At 42.4% G+C, this 22758-nt stretch overlaps 2 protein-coding genes across 8 annotated transcripts in view; one reads left to right on the plus strand and one right to left on the minus strand.

The window, feature by feature from the left end:
- The window catches only part of ralgapa1 (Ral GTPase activating protein catalytic subunit alpha 1), a 72951-nt gene extending 54431 nt beyond the window's left edge, over nt 1-18520 (plus strand). For 4 of the 7 annotated variants that reach the window (XM_084915357.1, XM_084915358.1, XM_084915362.1 and 1 more), the window contains 2 exons: nt 11022-11146; nt 15949-18520. In XM_084915357.1, the coding sequence (XP_084771483.1) occupies nt 11022-11146; nt 15949-16094 (271 nt within the window). In that variant the 3' untranslated portion in view covers nt 16095-18520. Of the gene's footprint in view, nt 1-11021; nt 11147-13241; nt 13275-15013; nt 15126-15948 lie in introns of all 7 variants that reach the window. The other 3 variants (XM_084915364.1, XM_084915365.1, XM_084915359.1) reach the window with 2 other exon arrangements.
- A 63-nt stretch (nt 18521-18583) lies between these two features.
- insm2 (insulinoma-associated 2) lies at nt 18584-21581 on the minus strand. Its single transcript, XM_084915366.1, has one exon. It carries the CDS (start codon nt 21480-21482, stop codon nt 19548-19550), a length of 1935 nt encoding a protein of 644 aa, XP_084771492.1. The 5' UTR covers nt 21483-21581; the 3' UTR covers nt 18584-19547.
- Between the last annotated feature and the right edge of the window lie 1177 nt (nt 21582-22758).

Consider the following 22758-nt stretch of genomic DNA (forward strand, 5'->3'; position numbering starts at 1 on the left):
CGTCAGACACGGGAGAAGCATTTCTTTTGATCTAAAAGAAAGCTGCACCAATGCCTGCGTCATGCTCTCACTGATAAATCTATCGCAAACGTACATTTAAAACACTTGGTGAAAAAGTCTTCCATGAGTAAAGCTGCTCCATTATTTAAAATCTGGATGTAAATGAGCATAAAACTCTGCGGTGCATGAGGAGCTTCTGCTGGCAGATTGACAGAAATCAGTGCCACACATTGAGTGGCACATACACAATAAGGATTAGGCTAAGGGTCTGTGTATTAGTGCGGGTTAGGGGTAAGGAAATGAATATAAGTCTGAGTGAATGCTTGCAGAGGGGAAGGTGATTGTGGTTAATTGTTTCCCATCGGGTAGTTAGAGGAAATGAAAAGAAAAGGGGTGAGGAGGAGGGGTCACGGCTAATCTCTTTCCCATCTCCTTGGGGAAGTCTGTGTGTATGTGTGTGTGTTGCTTCTAGGATGACTGCCTGCTTCACAGTCACATATTAGCGCTATGATTTCCAAACACTTGAAAGTGGACAGATGTTACAGTTAACATGTGGCCGTGTTTGAGTTAAAGAGAAGTTATTCCCAGGTGTTTTTCAGTTGAATTTCACTGATTATTTTGAAAGCTTAATTTTGTACTTTTGACTGCTTCCTTATTTCCCAAGAGGTCGCCACCGTGGATGGATACACATATTTGATTTTTTGCATCCTTTCTGATGCAACCCTCCCGTTTATCTGGACTCAGGCTGTTCTGGCCCCCTGAGGATGGATGTGTGTTTCCTTCTAGTCTCGAACCAGAAATCTTTTACATCTCAGGCACATACTTTTGCTGGTTGTGGTTGTACCTCATAGACTATGATATTATGCATGAGAGAAAAACATTTAGAGAATCCTAAATACAATAATCTATGTGGTATTTCTCCCAACCTCAGGCACACTATGTATTCCCTACGCACCCCAAACACTGCAGTTTAACCTATGGGTGGAGGGATAAAATGATCTTTACATCAGCAGTTTAGGTGGCTTTTAGCAAATTTGACTTATTTAGATGGCGTTTAAATTTACAGTAATGCCTTTAAACTTAAGAGCATATTTCAATACATTTTATATTTCTATTCTAGCACTTGACTAAACTAGCTTTGCTTGATTAGGAGCTGTTTTAGTTCCTCCTCCTTTAAGGCTGCTCACACTTTAAGCTACACCAAATGAATAAATGTTTTGGGATGAACCGCTTATGCTTTGAAGTTGGATTTTTTCAGTCCCACAGGTGCATGAAATTAAGAACCTAAAAATGCAAGCTGCCTTTGCAAACATTGGTGGAGATATGATTTGTTCTAAAAGAGCTCACTGAATTTTGTGGTACTGAATTAAGATGCCAGTGTTACAACAAGTCAGTTTGTAGAATTTCTAGGAGGGAGTAAATTTCACAATCAGTTGTAAGTAAGACAGATCACATAAAACTACAAAGTCCTGTGTATCTGCTGAGTTCCTTTCTGTGGTCTGCTTGTAGATCCACTAACCACTAAGCATTGCCTTTATGGGTTGCGTCCTTCTCCTATATGCTATTCCAGTATTGCTCTGTCTCCAGCTTTGGTGGGGTTGTTCTTATAGTGTTCCTCTGCTACTGGGAGTACACCATAAATGGCTTAGTAGAGTACAGCTGGTTTATTGTCCTGCCTTCCAACTTTCTAGTATACCTCTTTAAGCTGCTGGCCAAGGCTGTGAGTGTTTGGCAGTTTCTAAGGCCTCAGGTTTAGGCAGCTTGCTGTGCTTCTTAGGCACCTTCTTCATCTCTAGTCTTCTTCTCCATAGAGGGTACTGCTCCTTGTGAGGTCATCTTGAGGTCATCCGAGCATCTCGCTGATCATTGTCGCGGTGTGGATTTTGATGATGGTCACAGTAGGAATTGTCCGTAGTCATTCACATCTTCTAGTAGACCTTCAGACCTTCACGGTCCACTTTAACCATCCTGTAGTGAATGGCCACACGGTAAATTCACTACAACAGCACATCAGAGAATCATAGCACCATATTCGAGTGCATTTTACTTTCCCATGAACAACATAATTGAACCCTTTAAATGTAGTAATTAAACAATAATACCTGGGTACAAGTCTTTTTTTTATTAACTTGCAGTTCTCATTAAACATTTTAAGAAACTGCAGCTACTGCAGCAAGTTGAATATTACCACGAAGCATGAAGACTGTCCAAGTTTGTATTCTTGCGCTCGTAAGCCGAAGCGTTTTGCACAAGCACAAAGCAGCGATGTTTCTTCTCAGCTCTTTAGTAAACTCTCCGCCCCCACAGAGCAGCGTGACTAGCAGTCAATACATAGGTGTCAATTATCAAAGCTGATGTGCATTACTTTAATGTTACTCCTGCCTCGTGATGGGTTTTTGGGCCTAATTTCCAACATTCATGATTCATGTCGTGACTGACTGAGCGGACGAGTGTCTGTGTTTGTGTCCAAGCATACATGCTTGTCACCGAGAGCTGTGCAGACACATGAGCCGCAGCCATCAGTGGCTTGATCACACCTTGCTGGAGCAGGCCCCCCTCTGACTGGTAAACAAGCTAATCTGCAGTTGTGTGCCGGGTGTGTGAATGTAAGTTTCTTTATGTGATAAGGTGTTTAAGATTCAGGGTGGGTTCCCTCAAAGATGACTGAGACAAAGTGCAGAACAGCAGACTGTGTGTCATCAGCTCTAATAGGCGTGTTGAATTTAGCCTCAAAGAGGCAGAAAGAAAAAAGTGTTCGTGAGCACAGACGGGGGGTGTTGGCGAAAGATTAATTACTGATGATAATTGGATTAGAAGAAAAAAAAATATTTTTACCCAGCTAATAAGCGCTAAGTGGGGCAGGATTTGTGTATCTCAAGGGCACCTGCTACATCCCAGCAGGTGTTTTAAGTGTTACCAATAAAGTTTTCAGACTTTTTATTCAAATTATTTGGTAACTTTAAGTCCCCTTGTTTTGTCAAGTTGATTTTTTGACATTTTAATTCTTGATTGCAGAAAGACATCAGTCTGAAACATAAGCATCTTCTTTTGAGATTTCAGATGATCTAAAAATGGTTTGAATTTAATCATATTGTGTTTCTACGGAAGTAACAACCTCTGGCATTGCACATTTTGTCCAATCAGTAACCCAAAGCCTCAAATAAGATGAAGGACAAGCTCCATATATTCACATTTAATAAGCAGGAGCATTTTATTATTTGTCCAAAATGGCGTAATTCTTTTGGTTGACAAAAATTTGGCAGTCAATCCACCCTTATTGCATAGACTGTAAATGAAAGATGGACATAGCTGTTGAGCTGTTCTTTTGCATTTGTTGTGTTAGTTTTCATGACATGTGTTTTTGTTTCTGTGTAGTTTTTTTTGTATGTTCCTTTTTTCACATCCAGAATGAGAAGTCATACCTTTCCGTGAATATTAGCAAGTTTGTTTACCAAGGCATAGACTATTCGGGTTCCTTTCACAGATACAGATACTTGTTAATTAGCGTTAAGTTACACAAAAAAAATGAGGAGCCTATGGGGACTTGCTCGCTTTTGTAGTCGGCCTCAAGCGGCCACTTAAGGATCTGCAGTTTTTATTTTTGACACTTCCTGTCAGCTGTGTTTTGTCATTTCTTTCTGTTTTATATATAACGTGCCAGGCTTTTACTTTTCACCTTTCAAGGCTTATTATGAACAGATTATATCGGCCGCTAGAAGCAGAAAGATGTACAAAAACTAGTCCTTTACTTTGAATTTAACATCTGTGTGATGCATGCGGGAGGTGAGGAATTACTTTCTTTGTCAGCTTTTATATCCATATTATGAGGATTCATATCGGTGATTGTAAAGATATGTGTGTGAGGGGGGTGGGGGTTTATTGTGTAACCGCCTGCAGATAAGAAGCGGATGTATCTCCTTAATAAGGGAATTATTATTACGGCCTTGGTGACAATCACCAGCACCTATGCTGTGCCTGTGTGAACTTTAGTGTCTCTGTGCTGGTTAAATAAAGCTTGTAATTGCACTGGCAGCTTTAAGGCTCCCCTGTGGTGACAGGGAGGTAGGGGCGTGTGTGTGTGTGTGTGTGTGTGTGCGCGTGTGTGTGTGTGCGCGCACATGTCAAAGGGTGATATAGTGGGGTGACAAGGGGCCAATTAATGTATCACGTCTGTTTTTTCTCCTCGGCCTCTGTTTCTGCATCAGGTTAAAGAGCAGATGAATAGGGGCAAATGCGATTGTGTGATGTGAGTGTGTGTGTGTGTGTGTCTTTTCATGCACGTCGAGCAATAAGTAGTGCATTAGACTAACCTATCTCTGTCCTCATCTTTGGCGTACGTGGACACACACACACGCTCATAATGAAATCACAAAGCCCCTCTATATCATTGCTATCACAGAAAGATATAAACCCATTAGCTTGTTCCTTTGGGCGTGGACGCACACACATACACGCACAGGTTTATCATTACACGCTGTAAAGCTTTTCCAATTGTATTATCCCTCTGATGTCCTTCTCTCTGTTGTCTGTTCCAATGCCCGGGGTGCAGAGGACAGATAGGGGGGGTTGTGTGTGTGTTTGAGAGATGCTGGGTGAGATAAGGTGTGTGTGTGTGTGTGTGTGTGTGTGTGTGTGTGTGTGTGTGTGTGTGTGTGTGTGTGTGTGTGCCTCTGATGAGAGGTGTCTCGTAGACAAGAAAACAGACAAGTTGTGCTGCTTTTTAATGCAATTTTCTCAAAATAGAAAATCATAAAAAGTTGTTAGTACAGCAGGAAAAACAGGATGGGCCGCCGTACTTCATGTTCACCCTTTTTAAATTAGAGTGTAAATTAGAGTCACTTGTCTGACCAGAGGAAATTAGCTATTCAGATTCAGCATCAAAAGGTTAAAGAACGTTTCTAGCTTTTCACCGGCTGTGCTGCTCTTTCTTAATTTATTTTTAGTCGATTTAATACTCCAATTTCTGTTACTTATTAAAACAACAAATTTTTATTCATTTACAGGAAGAGATGACCTTCAGCAAACACTGCCTGTTCCTTTTAACACTTTAAAACCAACATTGCTCAGCTGTTTTTCCCCTCTTTAATCCTATTCAATAAGACTGATTGGAGGCATTTTTTCCCATCCTCAGATTGAACTAATGTGTTGCAAAGTGCAAGGCAGGGAGGTCATAAAGTATATTTAAAGGCTTGTTGGTCTTTCTTCTTTTTAGTGAGAAAGTAAAGGTAGCTGGAAAACACAACAGCGCCAGTCTTAGCCTGGGAAGTTGGAAAAGAGCAGAGTTCACCCAAAGCCCCTGCATCTTTTGGCATATGGGTTACCTGCTCAACCAAGTGTGCCACAGCAGGGCCCCCATTTCTTACTGTGGATCCAGATATAGCTCAATATCAGCTCAATAAGTGGGGTTAAGCTACATTTCTGCTGAAAAGAGAACCAATGGCATAACGTCCTTTAGGGATGTAATAGCACGTTTGTTGCTGCAGCATATTTGTTGATCTTAAATCTTAATAAGACTAAGTTAAAGTCCTTAGATGATATTCATAGCAAAACAAATTATTTTATAATTGTTTTTTTTTTCCTTTTGTGATTTTTTTTTTTTGTGTGTGGTTATTTCGCTTCTCTTCAGGCTCTTTGTGGTTTCTTTGCATTTCTTTTTTTGGTCGCTTTGTGATGTTTTTGTATTTTAACACAAAGTTCAGAAACCTTTTGTTACATCACTCATATTTGGAACCGCAAATCAGCCTAACGCACGTGTTTGGACTGCAGGATAAATCCAGACTACTCGGACAAAGCCCACATGAGCACAGGGGGAACATGCAAACTTCACACAGGAACCAGTTCATTTATTTCCATGGGTGTACTTGCACCACTTAACATCTAGCAAGACTACCTGGCTGAGGATCCATGACGATCTACGCAGCTCTTCCTTCTGTTATTCTGAGCTTGTGCCTCATCATTGTATATCGACAAACATATTTTTCACTTTTTTATTACTTTTTTCATTTACCTCTTGCCCAGTATGCCTTTAGAACAAAACTTTATTTCACATGATGTTAAAAAAGGTCTTTATAGGAAAAAAGCTCATGTAGTAGGTTAAAAATTTCATGTTTTTTCAATGCACAAACAAGATAAATTGACTGGTTCCTGTACAGTGCTTTTCTACTCTACACTCAAAGCACTTTATCTAAAAGTCATTCTTTCCCAAGGATGCTTTGGCATGCAGACTCGAGTGGCCAGGGATCGAACCACTAAACTAAACGATACTAAATAATTCAATTCAATTTTATTCATACAGTGCCACAACAGCAGTCACCTCAAGGCGCTTTATACTGTAAGGTAGACTCTACATAAAGAGAAAAACCCAACAATCATATGACCCACTATGAGCAAGCACTTTGGCAACAGTGGGAAGGAAAAACTCTTTTAACAGGAAGAAACCTCCGGCAGAACCAGGCTCAGGGAGGGGCGGGGCCATCTGCTGCGACCAGTTGGGGTGAGAGAAGGAAGACAGGATAAAAAACATGCTGTGTAAGAATAATGGCATTAATAATTATTAATTACATTATTAATTGACAACCGGGTTTTGATGCTCTCTGTAGACACCATACAGTCACATTTCTACCTCTACAGACTTTATATATAGTCTCACAGCACACACCCCCTACATACAAACATTGCCATACACACACATCCCAGCAGTGGGCCCAGCTCCTAATGCGCTAACAAGCTCCCTCTCTCCTCCCCTCGCCTTCTCTCCTCCTCCAGCCTCCCTCCGTCTCAAGTGATCACAGGAGTCGAACACCGCCACAATGAGCGGCGCTGCGGGAGAGAAAAGGTCTGAAATGGAGAGAGAGAGAGCGACAGAAGAGGGGGAGAAAGAGCAGGAGGAAAGCACGAACACTTCACTCTCTCCATTCCTTTCAGCCACGCACAAGAAAATGAGTTTCTGACTCGACACAAAAGAGCCTCTTTATCCGCCCCCTCTCTCCTCCATGTTTCTCCTGTCCGCCTTTCTCTGCTCTGCTTTCTTTTTCTCCCTCACCAGCCTTCCTCCCCTCTTCCTCCCCTTATAATTTTCCCTCTTTCTTTCCCCTTCTCTCGCTGAAAGAGGGATATTTTTCTGCTAATGACTTAATAAGAGGAGCCATCTGAAATTCAATTACAGCAGATTTCATAGTTGCGACTGCCATTTGGATAGAGGGACAGAGAGATGGATGGAGGCAGAGATGTGCGAGCGCATTTCAACTCTATTTTCTATGACCTCTCAATGGTTTCTACTTTTTTTCTTTTTTTTTAATACCGATAATAATAACTTTATTTCAGTACCGTGCTTCGTGCAGACCGGCCTCCTGAAATGCTTCACAGAGGAGGATTAAAAATTTGGGAAAATAAATAACTAGAAAACCTAAAATCGTTAAATCTCAGTCACAGTTTCTGTTATTAAGACTTAATTTTCAGTATCAAATAAGAGAAAAATGTTTGTAAAAGCTGAAGCAGAAAGAGACACACAGGACCTGTATTTAATTTGGCTTAAAGAAGTCATACAGATAAATATTTTGCTCTAAATGTTGTCACGTAAAGAAAAGTGCTAAAGTTTGCTTCGATGCCGAAGTGTCTCGAAGCAGCGTTAACAGGGTTTCTCGAGGTTCCCAAGGCAGGACAAGGTGTCGAGACCACACGTGACTTTCATAAAAAAATAAGAAAAAAGGTTTAATATGCAGTCGATGTTGTAGAGACATTAATTATAAAGATATAAAGACCCCATGTGGACATTTTCGTTGCTAGAACAGCCCGGTGTAGCCGACGTTCTCCGTGCAGAGTGTTTTAAAGCTTGTCCACCGCTGATGAAGGTGAGATTACTGCTCGTGTATGTTTTGCACATCGGTCCGTCGTCCCTGTCCTCCTCATGTCGCCTCATCCCAGCGGGGAGTTGGTGTTTGTGACACGGTGACACAGCCCACACTGAGAGGAACAAAAAGGGAAGGAGGTATAAAGGAGGCAGACGGAGGACGAGGGAAGAAAGAGATGTTCCCGTCACTTATCTCAGCAGTGGTACTGCGTCTCTGTACGTATTTGTCCTTATTCTCCCGTCTCTGCAGACATCTTTCTTTCCCGCGGGTGTCCTTTAAACCTTTTCACCTCCTCAGAAATGAGGAAACGAGAGCCTTTTATGTGCCTTTTTTTACCTCCCCCTTTCTCAGACACACATTATTAAAACATGATATGAAGATGATTAGGTGTTGTTTGCCTGAATATATAATAGCACCTCTATCTCCTAATTGCATTACATGCACACCTCTCTTCCCCCTCCGACTCGCACAAACACACCTTCGTTCACCAAAGGGGGAGGTGCGATGGCGGTGAGGGGGAAGCAGGAAAGGGCAAACGGCGAGATCACACAGAGACTCGGCGTGCGAGGCGCCGGCTCGACGGTCTTTGTGCGCCTGCCGCTGCTCTCCCGGCTCTCGTGTTGTTACTTAAACATCGCCATCGCTGCCTCGCTTCCTCTGCGGCTCACCGCAGGATTCTCACCCTTCCTTCATCTTCACCTTCGCTGTTTCCCTTTTAACAAGTTCTCTTCCTCCCTCAGCATCTCACTGCATTTGCACCTCCGACCCCCGTCCCTCCTTCTGAGGTTTCGACGAGTTTTTTTTTTGGAAACAATAACAGCTGTTTTTAGACGCTGAAGTTCCCGCGAAGTCAAGTCTGGTAAATGTCAGAAACAATCTTTGACAAACCGTCACCCTGTCACAAGTTTATATAGATTTCCTCCTCTCTATTTTCCCTGCTTTTTTTCCACTTATCTGCCCCCCTCCTTTCCCCTCTGTTGTGCCAGCGCACTTTAAAGCAGCCATATTGTTGTTATTATCATTGTCTCTAACTGAATCAGTTACCATTAGACCTGAATCTCTCTCCTTCTGAGGCCCATAGACCAGCTCTCTAACCCAATAGAAAACCCATGGGTGCTGTTACAGATGGCCGAGCCATTCACAATGTGCACTCACACACACACAGATTTCATTCTGAAGATTCATTGGCTTAATCCCATCACACACTCGAACAGCATCACGTGTACACACACACACTGTGCTTTCTCACATCCAAACTTATCAAATCCGGACACACACATAAACACTGTTTTCTCGTTGAAAAGCCCTTGTTATTGGAGCTCACTGAGCAAATGGTCATTCTGTTGGGAGGTGATGGGACTGAACTGTGTGTGTGTTTATATTTGTGTATGGGTGTGCGCGTGTGTGTCAGGAGGCCGTAACAGCTGTGCGTGTCTGTCATTATGGGGGGATGTATGAGAAGGACTAAGCAAGAGAGGGTAAATGTCATTCTATCAATGAGGTTATCTCTAATAGATGGACAGTTGAAGTCCTGGTTTCCATTTACTCTGCTCTCTGCTGAATCGCTGTGCCTCTCGTTTTGAATAATAGCAAGTGATAAATAGCAAGTTTTTTTCTCTCTTTCTGTCTCTGGCTGGATTATTCTCTGTAGAGTCACATGGACATGAAGGTACACGGTCATTCAATAAACACGTGGTATTTCAGTTTTCTTGTACTGGGCTCCAAATTAGGGTTTGAGTTCTTTTATCATTTATATTATATTAAACCAAAAACTATAATCTTTTAAAAGGTTTACTCCCTTCTTATATAAGCGTTCGTTTTAGGGCACGGCCGGGTGATATTTGTTATTCCAGAGGGCCATAATAAGTGAGAGAGCTCACTTTGGAGGGCTGAATTGAAACATGACGCACACAGTACTGAATTATTGAGTACTGAGAACCTTCACAGACAGTACTGAATTATGTTAAACTGCATGAATTTGGAGGACATTGCAGATTATTTCACAATGGGTTATTTGCCGGCCTACAAGGCCTACGCAGCCTGAATAAGAGATGCGGTGGATTTCTATTGAGGGTTCAACTCTTGACAAATAATCCACATTTAGCACATTGAGCTTTGAAAAAATTTGGAAGCACATGAGACTTGAATGTAGTTTTTTTTTTTTTTATCTCTCTCTTGGAACATGAATGAACTATGCAATGTCTTTAGAAAAGGGGGGGGACTGAAATTGGAGAAAGCTTTGTTAAAGTAGCTCAACTTCATTTTAGTTTCACATTTAATCGTATGAAGTATGCAAACAGTTAATTAGCAAGTTTTTTGGGGTTTTTTTTGTAATGATTGGCCTCGAGCAGTATTGTCCCCATACATTTGAAGGATTTTAATATTTACAACAGAAACAGTTATCCTGGTCTTCAGTCCCCCAGTTGGCCGGTGTCCTTTGTAACAGCACCCATTTCAAGCTCCGCAGCACCAGTGTGCAACTTTATCTTGTATCTTTATCACCTCCATATTCACCATGACCAGTAATTTCACCTTAAATGTGTATTTGTAAGCTTGACTAAAAGAAACAAAAATAATGGTTATTTTGTGTTTTATTCTTGTCCCATTTTTGTGTGGCGGCGGTTATAGATGTAGGCTCGAACCACAGGACCTTTTTACGTATATTGGTATCGGCATTTATAGTGACTGATACCGATGAAAATTTAAAAATAAATACAATAAGACCCAGAAACACTGGTATATTTCTCTCTGTGGGAAGGTGATTTGGATGCTTTTGTTTTTATCTTGTTTTTGTGTTATTTGAATTATTTTGTTTCTGTTGACTATGATTCTGGAATAATTAAAGATTTAATCAGTTATCATCAACCATGGTACAAGTGCTGATAATCCATATTTGTCCACAACAACAGGCAGCAAATCTAAGCTGACTCTGGCTGAGCGTAAACAAGCTATTTAATTTCTGACATAAAATAAAATATTGGTTGATGTATCAGATATTTAAATCACCAAATATCAGTATTGGAATTGATATTGTTCCTAAAAATCCTGTGTTGGTCGGCCTCTAGTGGTGGTTTTAATAACTTTTTAAGGGCAAGTTAACCCATTGTGCTTCTTTTTGTTAGTGTCTGTGTTTCTGCTCCTGTTTGAGTTGTCCTTGACCTTTGAACTCAGCTATGAGGAGCGCGCCCGATACTTAGAAAATATCGTGCAGAACCACCAGGAGCCAACCACGTTTGAGGATTACGCAGCCCGAGTCTACAGTCCTGCTCCTTGCACTCACCTGCCCTCTGACACAGGTAAGACCACAGCAGCAGCAGCTACACCTGTCAAAAAATGTATGAAATAGGCTATAAATCTGGGTGTTAGCCATAACATGAGATGGTGTTAAAATTAAGGTAAAAAAGGAGCCACATGTCCCACATGGTCTCCTGACCCTTTAAAGTATATGCAAATATTGCATTCCAGTGAATTATCTGGAAACTAGTCCAACATTCAGGGTACCAGAAAAAAGTGCAGCACACAGTAATATGTAATATCCTGTACTTTTAACGTTTCAAGGTCTCAGAAATTCTGTGCACACCCCTGTGAACGTTAAATCAGAAATATCCACAGTATTCATGAAACACACTTAAGTTCACGATAATCAACTAATTCTAAAAGACAGGGTAAATTTGGGTGGAAAAGCCTAATTGGTTTCTTTATTACGCCTCATATGAAAAATAAACAGTTAAACCAAAAACTGCAACTATTCTCAGATAAAGTTCTTTTATTTTAGAGGGGATATATTTGGCACATCAGTAGCTGGACATAGTAGAAGAAATGCACTCTGACTCATTCGCTGAGGACTAAAGCTAGCATTAAATTATGGACCAAATAGTATTCTATTGGTATTCTATTCTAGTCCTTTTGTTTTATGTCCTCTTCTCAAAGGAAAAACAGGTAAATAAAAAGTAAAATGTACAAAAAAAATTACAATTTTAAAATTCTATGAAATGTCTAATAATTCTTTTTAAAAAAGAAAAGTACTCAGCTCCAAAGCAATATACGTATGGAAACCTTCCCTACATACAGGAGGCTTGACTTTTTAGTTTCAAGTGTGGCCAAAGAAAACATCAAACGCTGCCCTGTTATAGGGATCGCTGCACTGCTGAGCACTTCACATTTCTACATTGTTCACTTCTAATTAAAAATGTCTTAAAATGGCAGATTTTGATTCTTAAATTGGTGCCGGAGCCCCAACGATAACAGCGTGACATACTCAATAAAAAAATCCCACATATTTTGTGTTTGTTGTGTACAGATTGTATTTTGCTGGCACTCATTGTCCAGATTTGATAGGATGAACTTCAGAGCACACACACACACACACACACACACACACACACACACACACACACACACACACACACACACACACACACACACACACACACTATAGCTCACAGCCTGAGTATCTGCTGAGCTCTGTTTTGTATCCAAAGCTGCACTCGGGCCCTTTTTTCTCTCTCTAGAGCTCCTCTGAGGAATTAGCTGACATCTGATCAGCCGTAGAGATGCCAGACACGCACATGGGACTTAAATATGACTCTCATATGTATCCTGTTTAAGTTTATTAAATCGATACAGATCATTAGTCTTTGCAATTTATCTGCTTAAAATGGTGGTCTGTCCTTTGGCTCCAGTTTAATCTAATTAAAAATTAATTAATTTTTGTAGGTAAGCTGCATATTTTCTTCTTAAAGACTTATAAATGTGTGACCTGAAGGAGCAGAAGTGCGTGGTGTAATCAAATGATGGTTTGTAGGGACACATGACTGTGTGCGTTTGTCTTAATATTTGTATAATTGATGCCTGTTTCCTTTCCTTAGCCACCTGCTCCTCATCTTACCAGCTGCTGTGTCAAAATATTAATAATAATACAACAATAATCAACCTGCTTTGAGGTTAAATAAATCTGGCACAACACCCCCGCCCACCCCACCCACAGATTTTCACTCATTCTTATTAAATGGCATTTAAATGTAACATATTAAAGGCTCTGTTTTGGTTTGTCATGGGTTGGGCCACAAATTCCCTTTCAGAGCACAGGATCAGATCCCAGTAATTCCAGTAATAAAGCCTGCTTGATCTTTGGTCACGATGAGTGTGTCACATCTAAAAATTGTGAATTGAGATGCTGCTTTTGACAAACTTTTGATGATCCCGTGCTCTGAAGTCAACCCAGAGTAATTCACTTCCTGCCCTCCCCCTCCTGTATTTACTCACAGGTTCACCTCTCTTAACAAACACAATGATCAATCATTCTTCTCTCTGTTTTTATTTTATTTTGTTTTATTTCAATTTTTCCCACCCATTTTATTTTCTTTTTGTCCCCCTCCCCCCTTCCTTTAGATCGTATTGTCTCACTTGCCTATAGCTAAAAAGGTAAGCCTGGTCACATGATTGACACGCCCAGTTCTGACTGGCTCTTCCTAATGACGTTACAGCCTAGCCTTTACACTCCTGTGATTTCTCCATCTCTCCGTTTCTTCTTCCTCCTGTGTTTTCGACTGTTTAACCAGGTCTGCATGTGTTAACAGCTGCTTTCACTTTAAAAGGAAGCCTCACTTTCAACTTGTGGTTTGGTGTGACTTTTGTTTTATGGATCATTAAGAGGGCAACACACTTGTTTTTATTCTTGAGTGTCAGACACACAAATAAGTCCAGTTTTATTTTATTCTTAAAAACAAAACCATCACCTGGTTTAAATTTTAAAGTGTCTCTTACTCAGGTTGGTCTCCTTATCTAAGTGCTAGTTGTTTGTCTTTTTCTTGAAGTCCTTTTCTGTCCAAGCAGCAGCTTTCTGGGGCTAAAACTAAAACTTTAAGCTGCTTCCAAAAGCTGCAGTCACTCCCTGCAGACTCCCGTGCTAAAATGCACGCCTTTACAGCAGGAATGCGCTTGTTCACAGCCTGGTCTCTACAAGTAATTTCCCCAGTTAATAATGGTAATTACCCCCAATGGTGACTGGATCTGTATGCTGTTGGTACCTTTTATATAATTATTAATCATTAAAGTGAAAAATATAAGGGCCTGTTGTGTTATAGTTGAACTAACAGACCATCCAAGCAACCCAAGAAATGGGTTACATCCATCTTTTGCAACTAACACAGATTTCCTGAGACTTCTGAAAAGGAGGATCATTGCAGACCCCCTGAACTGTGGTGTGAGCCCTTGTGAACCCAGTCAGCACACCGTTTGTGCTTTTTATCCACACCATGTTCACCACATGCTATATTCGGTAGATTTAGCTCCCCGTAGCTTCTACATCTGAACTTCAGGTTAAAGATTTAACACAGGCAGCTGCAAGTGGTGAGAATGGGACTTCCACAGAGCGATCTACAAATTTTAAAAGTTTTGCCACAAAGGTGAGTTTCACTCATCACAGGCACAAGAAGACAACCTTAGAGGGAAACATTTTGTCTTCCTCTTGAGATGTCTGACTCACTGGCTGTCGGGATGAAAATAACATCTTGATTTATTAACGTACCCACTCTGCATCCTGATAAATGTTCCTCAAACACGACACGAACGTCATAGCAAATCGCTCTCCGAGGCTGGGTGAAAGTGAGACGTCCTTTTCTCCTGTCTGTCCACTCGATCCGTAACTTGGTCGTTCTGTTAACCTCCAATGTCACGCTCACCTGGTGAAACTTGACCTCTAACCTTTTTGTATGCTCCTCTCGCTCTCTCTCTTCCCGGTTGTGATATGATGTAGTGCCATAGTGCTGCTCAAAAATATGCACTCTGACAGCCTGTTAAAAGTGGTAAACCAAGCATAGGTTTGCACATGTGCACAAAAGCTGTTTGAATGTTGGACTAACGCTGTTTTCTGTGTTTTCAATTGTGCACTTTCAATGTAACAGGGATGGGACAAATTAAGTGAATATGCTCTGTTGTATGTGTACTCATTATGTACGTGTACGTATTGTAAATGTGCTTGTGAAGTCTGTCATATGTGTCTTTCTGCTCCTTTCTGTTACACGTGTGGCTTTTTCTTTTTTCTGTTTTTATTCAGTTTTCTTTTTCTTCTCTCTCCTGAACTGCTCCTCTTCCAATACCTTCTTTATTTCTTTGTCCTTCTCTCTTTCCTCCTTTATCCTCTCCTAACTTCCACTCATTAGAGGAGCATAGTGCAATGTATCTGATGGTCCCGAAACCACTAGACAGCTTTAACCAGCTCAGGGTTAAAGGGAAAGGTCTTAAGCAGAAGGTTCTTCATGCTAGCTGTGAATGGTATGCACTAGAGATGGTGAATAAATTGTGAACTTTAAATTGCACTTTAAAATACTTTAAATTACAGGACAGTCTGTGCAGTGAGCTACCAGAAGTTTCTCTGCAATTTTAAACATTTATTTTTTGCCGTTTTAGCCCAGATGTCGTTCTGTTGGAACATTTCTTTATTATGTAGTAAACCTGAGACCTACTATTTAATTTGCACTTCGGTTTCTTGTATTAAGATGTCTCAGGGACTTTATCTAAACGTCTTTACACTGACACAACGGTGAGTTTCACTCGTCCAGCCCACTTAACATCAAAGTGAGCTGTACGTGAAATGAGTTTGACAGCCTTGCTTTAAACTATATCATCCAAAGCTATCCTGATAGAGGTGGTACCTGTTCTATAAGAGGTTCAGCTGCAAAGCAGGAAAAACTTTAAAATGTCTTTGTAGTCACTGGTAAAGGGTTAGTATGTCCTATCAGCGAGGCTTAGTCTAGCTCAGATTAACTTAATTTTGGTTGGTTTAAATAATTACTTTTCTGTTTCACATTAAGTATAGGTCATGCACATGTCTAGTGGTTTTGGGGAACCTTTAACTTAAGGAAATAGAGCTTTTATCAGGTTCCTGTCTCTAGCTGTGTGTCTGTGTGTCCGTTCATCTGACTGTCCTGCCTCTGTGACTGTAGGAATCTGTGCAGTGTGGCTTCGTAGATCACAGTGGGCTGAAATATAATTTTATTGTTGTCCCTTCATCCTTTTTCTCCTTATTTACCTCCACCCCCTCACCTCGCCCATCTTCCCCTCAAACCCCCCTTCTCCTCCTCTTCTTCCTCTTCAGGCTCCTGCCTAGAGATTCTTCGGGGAGAAAGTCCGGCTCTTGGGGAGGCCGGGAGCGACACGGCGTCCCCCATGTCTCCTCGGACTAGCAAGAGCCGCATGTCCATGAAGCTGCGACGCTCCTCCGGATCAGCCAATAAGACCTGAACTCCCCAAACTGCAGGACTCAGCCAGAACTCACACTTGATATCACATTAGGAAACAAAAAGCTTTCATATCAGCCAATCAGAGGTATCAGGATCCTCAAAAACAAGCAATTTTAAATTGGTCCGTTTACAAAGCACACAAAATTAGGTATGTAAGCAAATTAATATAAACTCTTGAGTAGGCGCTGATTCATCCCAGCATGTTGCATTTCTGGTTGGACCCTGGGCTTTAATGGGCACACGTGTTCTCTTGTACTAAATATATATAAAAGTATTCTATGGGCAATACTGTAACTTTTATTTTGAAAAATACTCACAGATGCTGCTCTGTATATCTGCAGCTTTGCTTGGGGAAAAAAACACACACACACACACAGAGAAACAAGTCAAACCAGTGTTGCAGCATGTTGAGTAGTAAAATTAGCAGTGCAGTATTAGTTCATAACAGCCTGTGCCATGTTAGAAAGTGCACACAATGCCAGTTGGTGTGAGCAGGACTGCAAAGAAGAAGAAAAGCGTCAGTGTGTCGCGTCATGTGCCGAGTGTTGCTGTAAGGAATCTGTATATTTGTACTATAGTGTGTGTGTGTGTGTGTGTGTGTGTGTGTGTGTGTGTGTGTGTGTGTGTGTGTGTGTGTGTGTGTGTATAAAGGCAGAGGCGGGAGTGGAGGCTGTAAAGAAAGCGATAAAAGTCTATTTTTTTTTTTTTTGTGCGCAGCGCAGACCTGAAATGATAAAGAGAGTTAGTTTCTCAAGCCAAAAAAAAAAACGTGTGTTTGAATCCAGAATAAAAGTCTGAACTTCCTCTGATGATCATTAACAGGACAGACCGATGGAAGAGGAGGCACTTGCATATATCATTTTGTTTTCTTCTGATGCTGTAAAACGAGCACTGACATTAATATTAACATGTTGGGGTTTTTTCTTTTAATTGACTGTAAACTGAGTTTTGACCCGAACAGGAATGTTACTGTATTTTTAGTCAGTCCTTCATCTGAGGCAAAGAACCACAGCTTTTTCTTTCTTTGTTCCCTCAAGTATATGTTGTATATCTATATGAGTATAAATATATATATATATATATATATATACATAGTAGATATATGAATATCTATAAGAATGTGTACAGTGTAAGGAAGCTTGTTGTGCGTGTGTAAATATGGTTATAGCTGCCAAAGCCAAACTGTGGTTGAAATCCAAACCGCAGACTTGCTAGAAAACAAAACAAAAAGTAGGTTAGCGCTACAAGATTTCAAGCTTTCATAACCCGCTTGCTCTTCATCGTCCAGGAATTTAAATTCATTCTACGTTGTTCTTCCCGTGATGGAGCTTGTAAATCTGTATGGAGGGAATCAATCATCATTCTCATGAATTACTGTAAAAGGCTGTTGGGTGGGGGGAAAGGGGACTGGTATTTAAAACACACTTCAGCGTGTTGGGATCTGGGTCCACAAAAGTCCACTAAGAGTTGGTTTAGCGCTTCATTTTCAGTGTTTTGTAGGCAGTTTTCAGGGTTGGGGGGGGGGGGGGAATACAAAAATGAGAGAACCACCGCCAAAGAAGGGGAAGAAAAAGAGGCGTCATTGAGGGAGTGGGCATCAGCATGCAGTCGCAACACTACCACTTTTTTTTTTAATGTATTTAACATTTTCAGTTTGGCTCTTTCTGTGAGTTTAGAGGAAAAAAGGTTAAACGAACGCTCTTCCCGTGTCTGTTACTGGTGAAAGTTTTGTTACTGTTTGTTTCAGCCATATACTCTATAGATTAAAGGGATTGTGTAACAATTTTCTTTTATTTCAAACTTAATATTTAAAAAGGAGGAGATCAGATTTGTGTGCAGTTACTTGAAGTCAGCTGAAGTTTGAGTCTTCCCTTTAAATTATTTACTCTTATTACTTTTGTCACTGAGGTCAAAGCACCATTGAATGGTTGAGAGGCCCCACTGCACCCTGATCTCTACATGCTGCGTATATATATATATATATATGTATATGTGTGTGTATGTATACTAGAGGTCACCGAGCCTGCTCAGTTCACACCCCAAACTCCGTCCCAGCACCGAAACCACACGACGGCACCATGTTTACGCTCCCCAGTGGATTAGCATTCAGATGCTCCTTTAAAGGTCCACAGGTTGTACATACTGTTCTTTTTTGTCCCCTACAACTAGTTTCCACCCAAAGAGCATGAATAAGTCATATCGGCGTCACTCTTCATCTGAAGAGGAGAAACAGTGTAAATCCCCCACCTGATGGATACTACTGATTACACACACTGCATGACACCAGTTCAGTACCAGCTGCATGCTTTGACTGCGCACACACTCCACAAACTGTCAACTGTGTGAACATGTGTTAACGCCGGCCACACGGCAAGCGTATGGATGTGCCACGATGGAGTTTGACAATAAAACACTTCGTACCAGTAACTGCCAGAGTTGTGTGGTTAATCAGCTTCAAAACAATAACAGCAGCAGGCTGACAGTGCAGTGTTGATTGGACTCACATTTATTCACAATTGTGTCATTAGTTTCACATTCAGCCATATCAAAATAGGACTGTACAGTCTTCATAGAACCACACGTTACATTTTTAGCATCATAAAGGCATTTAGCAAATATCTCAACATGAATAATCAAAGACAAAAGACCTTTTTTAATAGCAGTATAGCATTAACTGTTTCATTTCTGTATGAAAATATTTTATAGCTGAGAAATTAATGAGCATGTTTATTATAAAAGGTCTGATTGTTTTTTCTTTACTCTTATTCATTGATCTCTGTACATTTGTGGTTTGAAAATTTAGTTTTTTAGGATGAGAAGGAGGAAGATCACCCATTATGGTTGCACTCCTAAGCTTCAGTGAACATAAAAACAAATGCCAAGTTCAAAATGACTGGCTGTTGGTGGCATTAATGAGCTTTAGTGCCAGGTTATTTGCAAGAGAAGCTGAACTGTAAGTAATAAGAAGAAATAATTTAATCGGTTAACATTATTCTGGATTATTTGTTTTGTCTGGTAACTTAAAATATCCCCTTTTCCCTTTAAGGAAAAGCGAGCTAGGATGGCAGGCAGGGTTTCAGCACCTTGGACAGTTACAGGTCATCTTCAGCATCTTCTTTTACTCACTCAGGGTGTAGCATATAGTCCAAGTATACTACAGCAGAACTATAAATGTGTTATTTAAGCACTCAGAGAAGAAACAATCAGAGGTTTGTGGTAGATTGGTAGCTTTGTGGGAGAAAAAAAAGACATTTTGAGATGTTATTTTATCAGATTTTAGTATCTACGAGCAGTTTTTGTGTCCGGGTGACCATTAAAATTAATTCAATATTTTAAAATAAGTGCCCGGAGGTGTTACCAAGATGGCTACCGAATGGCGAGACTTGCTTCTGAAAGGACTTCTTGATAAATAAACTTTTTTCCACCTTTTCCAAACTACAGTTTTGCGCGCGACTCACGGCCGCACGGTCATCTGCAGCAGCATCACCTGCCGGTTCTCGGTGGGGTGAGACTTGTTGATGTGTCTCGTGAGTCCCGGGGAGCTGAAGAAAGTGGAGGGGCAGTGTTTGCACGTGAAGATCTGTTGCTGCTCCTGCTGCTGCTGGTGGTCGCACTCCCCGCCACCGCTCTCCTCTCTGTGCGCGTGGAAAACGTCCCCTCTGCGTCCTCCTCCTCCCAGAGTCTCCGCCATCAGCTCGTCCCTCATCGCGTGCCACAGCCGGTGCTTGTCCCTGATTTCGACCGACGGGAAGCGCGCGCCGCACAGGTGACAAAGGCACACCTGGCTCTGTCCGGAACTGGGCTCGCGCGCTTGGCCGTAAGATGCAGCGGGCGGAGACGCTCGCGATGTCATCTCGTGCGCGGCCAGGTGTTTCTTCAGGTAAGCCTGCCGCCGGAACTTCTTCCCGCAATACCGGCACTCGTACACCTCCTCCTCCGGTAACGACTGAACGAACGGCAGAGGCGGAAGCTGCTGCTGGGGCAGGTCCGCGCGCTCCTCTGGGTTCAGCACGAGGAGACTGGACGGCGGGCTGTCCGCGGCTCTCACCTGCGGCTGCAGGTCGAGGCAGCTCTCGGCCGGGTTCCGGTAACGCGAAGAGGAGTCGTAGCGGGGAGGCGCGAGGCCGTCGCCGTCCGGGCTGTCCCGGGACCGCGCGTGGAGCAGCAGCAGAGACTGCTCGCGCCTCATGCGGGAGCTGTCCAGCGCCGCGTGGTGCTGATTGGTGTTCACGCGCAGCAGCTCGTTCTCCTTGCCCTCCAACTCCACTGGCGGCCTCTCGTGCTGAGCGAGCCCTCGTGCCTCTTTGAGCGAAAGGTTCTTGTTGGGGGTAGGGGTCTCACCTGCCGGGCTGCTCACCGGGCGCGGCTTGTGCCAGCGGCGGTGAGAGGCCAAGTTGGCCGGGCAGCTGAAGACCTTGTCGCACTCGGGGCACCGGTACTCCACACGCACTATGCGGGAGCACTTGTGCTGCGCAAGGGAGAAGGGGTCGGGGTACTCCTCTTTGCACAGCTGGCAGATGAACTCCCCCAGCGGCTGATTCCCGCCGGGGCCGGACGACTTCTCCCGGTGCCTCCGCAGCTCGGGGCTCTCCTTCTTGATGCGCAGACCCAGAACCGGGGAGGTCGTGACCTCGTCCTCGAAGTTCAGCTTCCGGTTCACTTTGGCTTTTTTCGTGGGGTTGCTGCACGCAGACTGTTTGCTGTGTCTGCTGCTGCTCGGCTCGAGGAACGAGCGTTTCCTCGCCGCTTCCTGGTTCATCACGGTGAGATGCGGGAACAGGTGCACGTGGGGAGGGTCATACTTGTCACCGTGACCGTAGGACGGCGCGTGGTGGCGGCTGCTGCTCGCGAGGATCCTCTCGATGGAGGCGGACACCGAGGTCGGCGTGGAGCTGACCAGGAACGGCAGGTCCGGCAGGTCGGGTACTGGGGAGGACGGCAGACACCTGCCCGTGAACAGCAGCTGTTTTTCTCCTTCCTTGCGCTGCTCCAGAAGTCTCGTGCCAACCGGTTTAACGGGGCTGCAGGAGTCGGTGAGTGGCGGAGGCGGCGGCGGGAAGAAGCACGAGAAGTCACCGTCGGGGCTCAAAGCGTCCAACTCGCTCTCAGGTAACTGAGCGCGCCGGTCCGCCTCCGCCTCCAGAGCGGACTCCAAGTGCGGGCTCCACGCCTCCCTGACACCAGCGGAGTCCTCGCGGGACACTGGGAACTCTCCGTCCTGCCGCTGAAACGGGAAAACACTGAGCACGTGGCTCTCTGCTCCGGTCGCTTCACAGCTGTACCCCCCGCCGCCGCCGTTCCGGTCACCCTCCGGTTTGTTGTTGTTGCTCCGTGACCGGTATGACGCCGAGCCTCGCCGGTGTCTCTTCACCAAGAATCCTCGAGGCATTGTGGCGATGACAGCGCGTGGCACAAGCACAGCGGAAAGGACAACAACTCTTGTCTCGAGCCCACTTTCAAGTACAGCTTTGAAGTGGCGGAAAGAGAGAGAGAGGGGGGCGCGCGCAGGTATGATGAGTGAACGAGAGAGAGAGAGAAAGAGAGCAGCCTATCCGCGTTAACATTTTTTTCCATCCAGCCTCACGGACACCGATAGCTTTGACTGGATGCTGAAATTCAACATTAGACTAAAAATTATAAAAGCACAACAGCGAAGAAAAAATAGTGCCAGGCAGGGGCGTGTCCAGGTGGAGGTGGCACAGGGTGGCACCTGCCCCGTGAGGCATGATTTTAAGTACTTTAAATGTTTTTTATGCTTAAATTTCTGTAGCCTACTATAACTTAAGTAGAGTCTAAGTATGGTTAAATGCTAAAGTGTGTTTAACCTTCAGGTGTTAAATATATTTATCTGCGCTGTTTAGTTTTAATCATATAAACGTTTCCTGCCACAAAATTTCCAGTAAAATGGTTTTGATTACGGATTTAAATTGTAGTAATTTTTTTTAAACAGCAGTAAACCAAATTACTCTAAACTGAAAGCTCTAATTGAATCTTATTGTTTTGTTTCCATAAACAGTCACAAAATAATAAACAAATCCATCCACAATTAAAACAATCATTGGCTGCAGCTCTGTAGAAAGCAATCTCCTTATTAGTTTTTTATCCTCTGGAGTGGATATATATGCATGTTTTTGTTTTAAAATATAGGCTTTGATTTTTATTGTAATTCCTGTGTAACTGTTTCATAATTAGGTATCAGTAATTGGGATATTTTGAGTGGTTCTGCACAAATATTTGAAGTATTACTTGTCTTCAAACAAGATGTTTACTCAGATTTTATTCAGACTTCTGTTTCAAAGTAAAAACAGCCCAACCATGATGACTTCACTCTAAGTAGTTATTGATTAAAACATTACGACGTCACCACTTTATCTATAATTTGGTATTGATGATACTGTATAAATAATTAATATAAACCTACCTTCAGTTGTATTTATTTTTTGCAGTATCAATTGTGTTTTTAACTCTTTGCATAAACAACATAGATAATGATAAAATAATGTTTTATAGTTAACAGAACAGGTATGATAGACAGAAAAAAGTATTTCTGTATAAATTTTAAAGCTCCCCGTTGGACATTTTAGCGTGGCCACTGTAACTCTTATGAAGCACCACTTACAGTACATAATACTGCAAAACATGTGCTCAGTGTTTCCTATGCCATT

The sequence above is a fragment of the Perissodus microlepis genome, chromosome 19, assembly GCF_051167445.1.
Source record: "Perissodus microlepis isolate ML-2025 ecotype Zambia chromosome 19, ASM5116744v1, whole genome shotgun sequence".
Taxonomy (NCBI): domain Eukaryota; kingdom Metazoa; phylum Chordata; class Actinopteri; order Cichliformes; family Cichlidae; genus Perissodus; species Perissodus microlepis.

Excerpts from the sequence above, each read along its gene's own strand:
- insm2 (XM_084915366.1), bottom strand. The coding sequence starts at position 21,482 with ATGCCTCGAGGATTCTTGGTGAAGAGACACCGGCGAGGCTCGGCGTCA.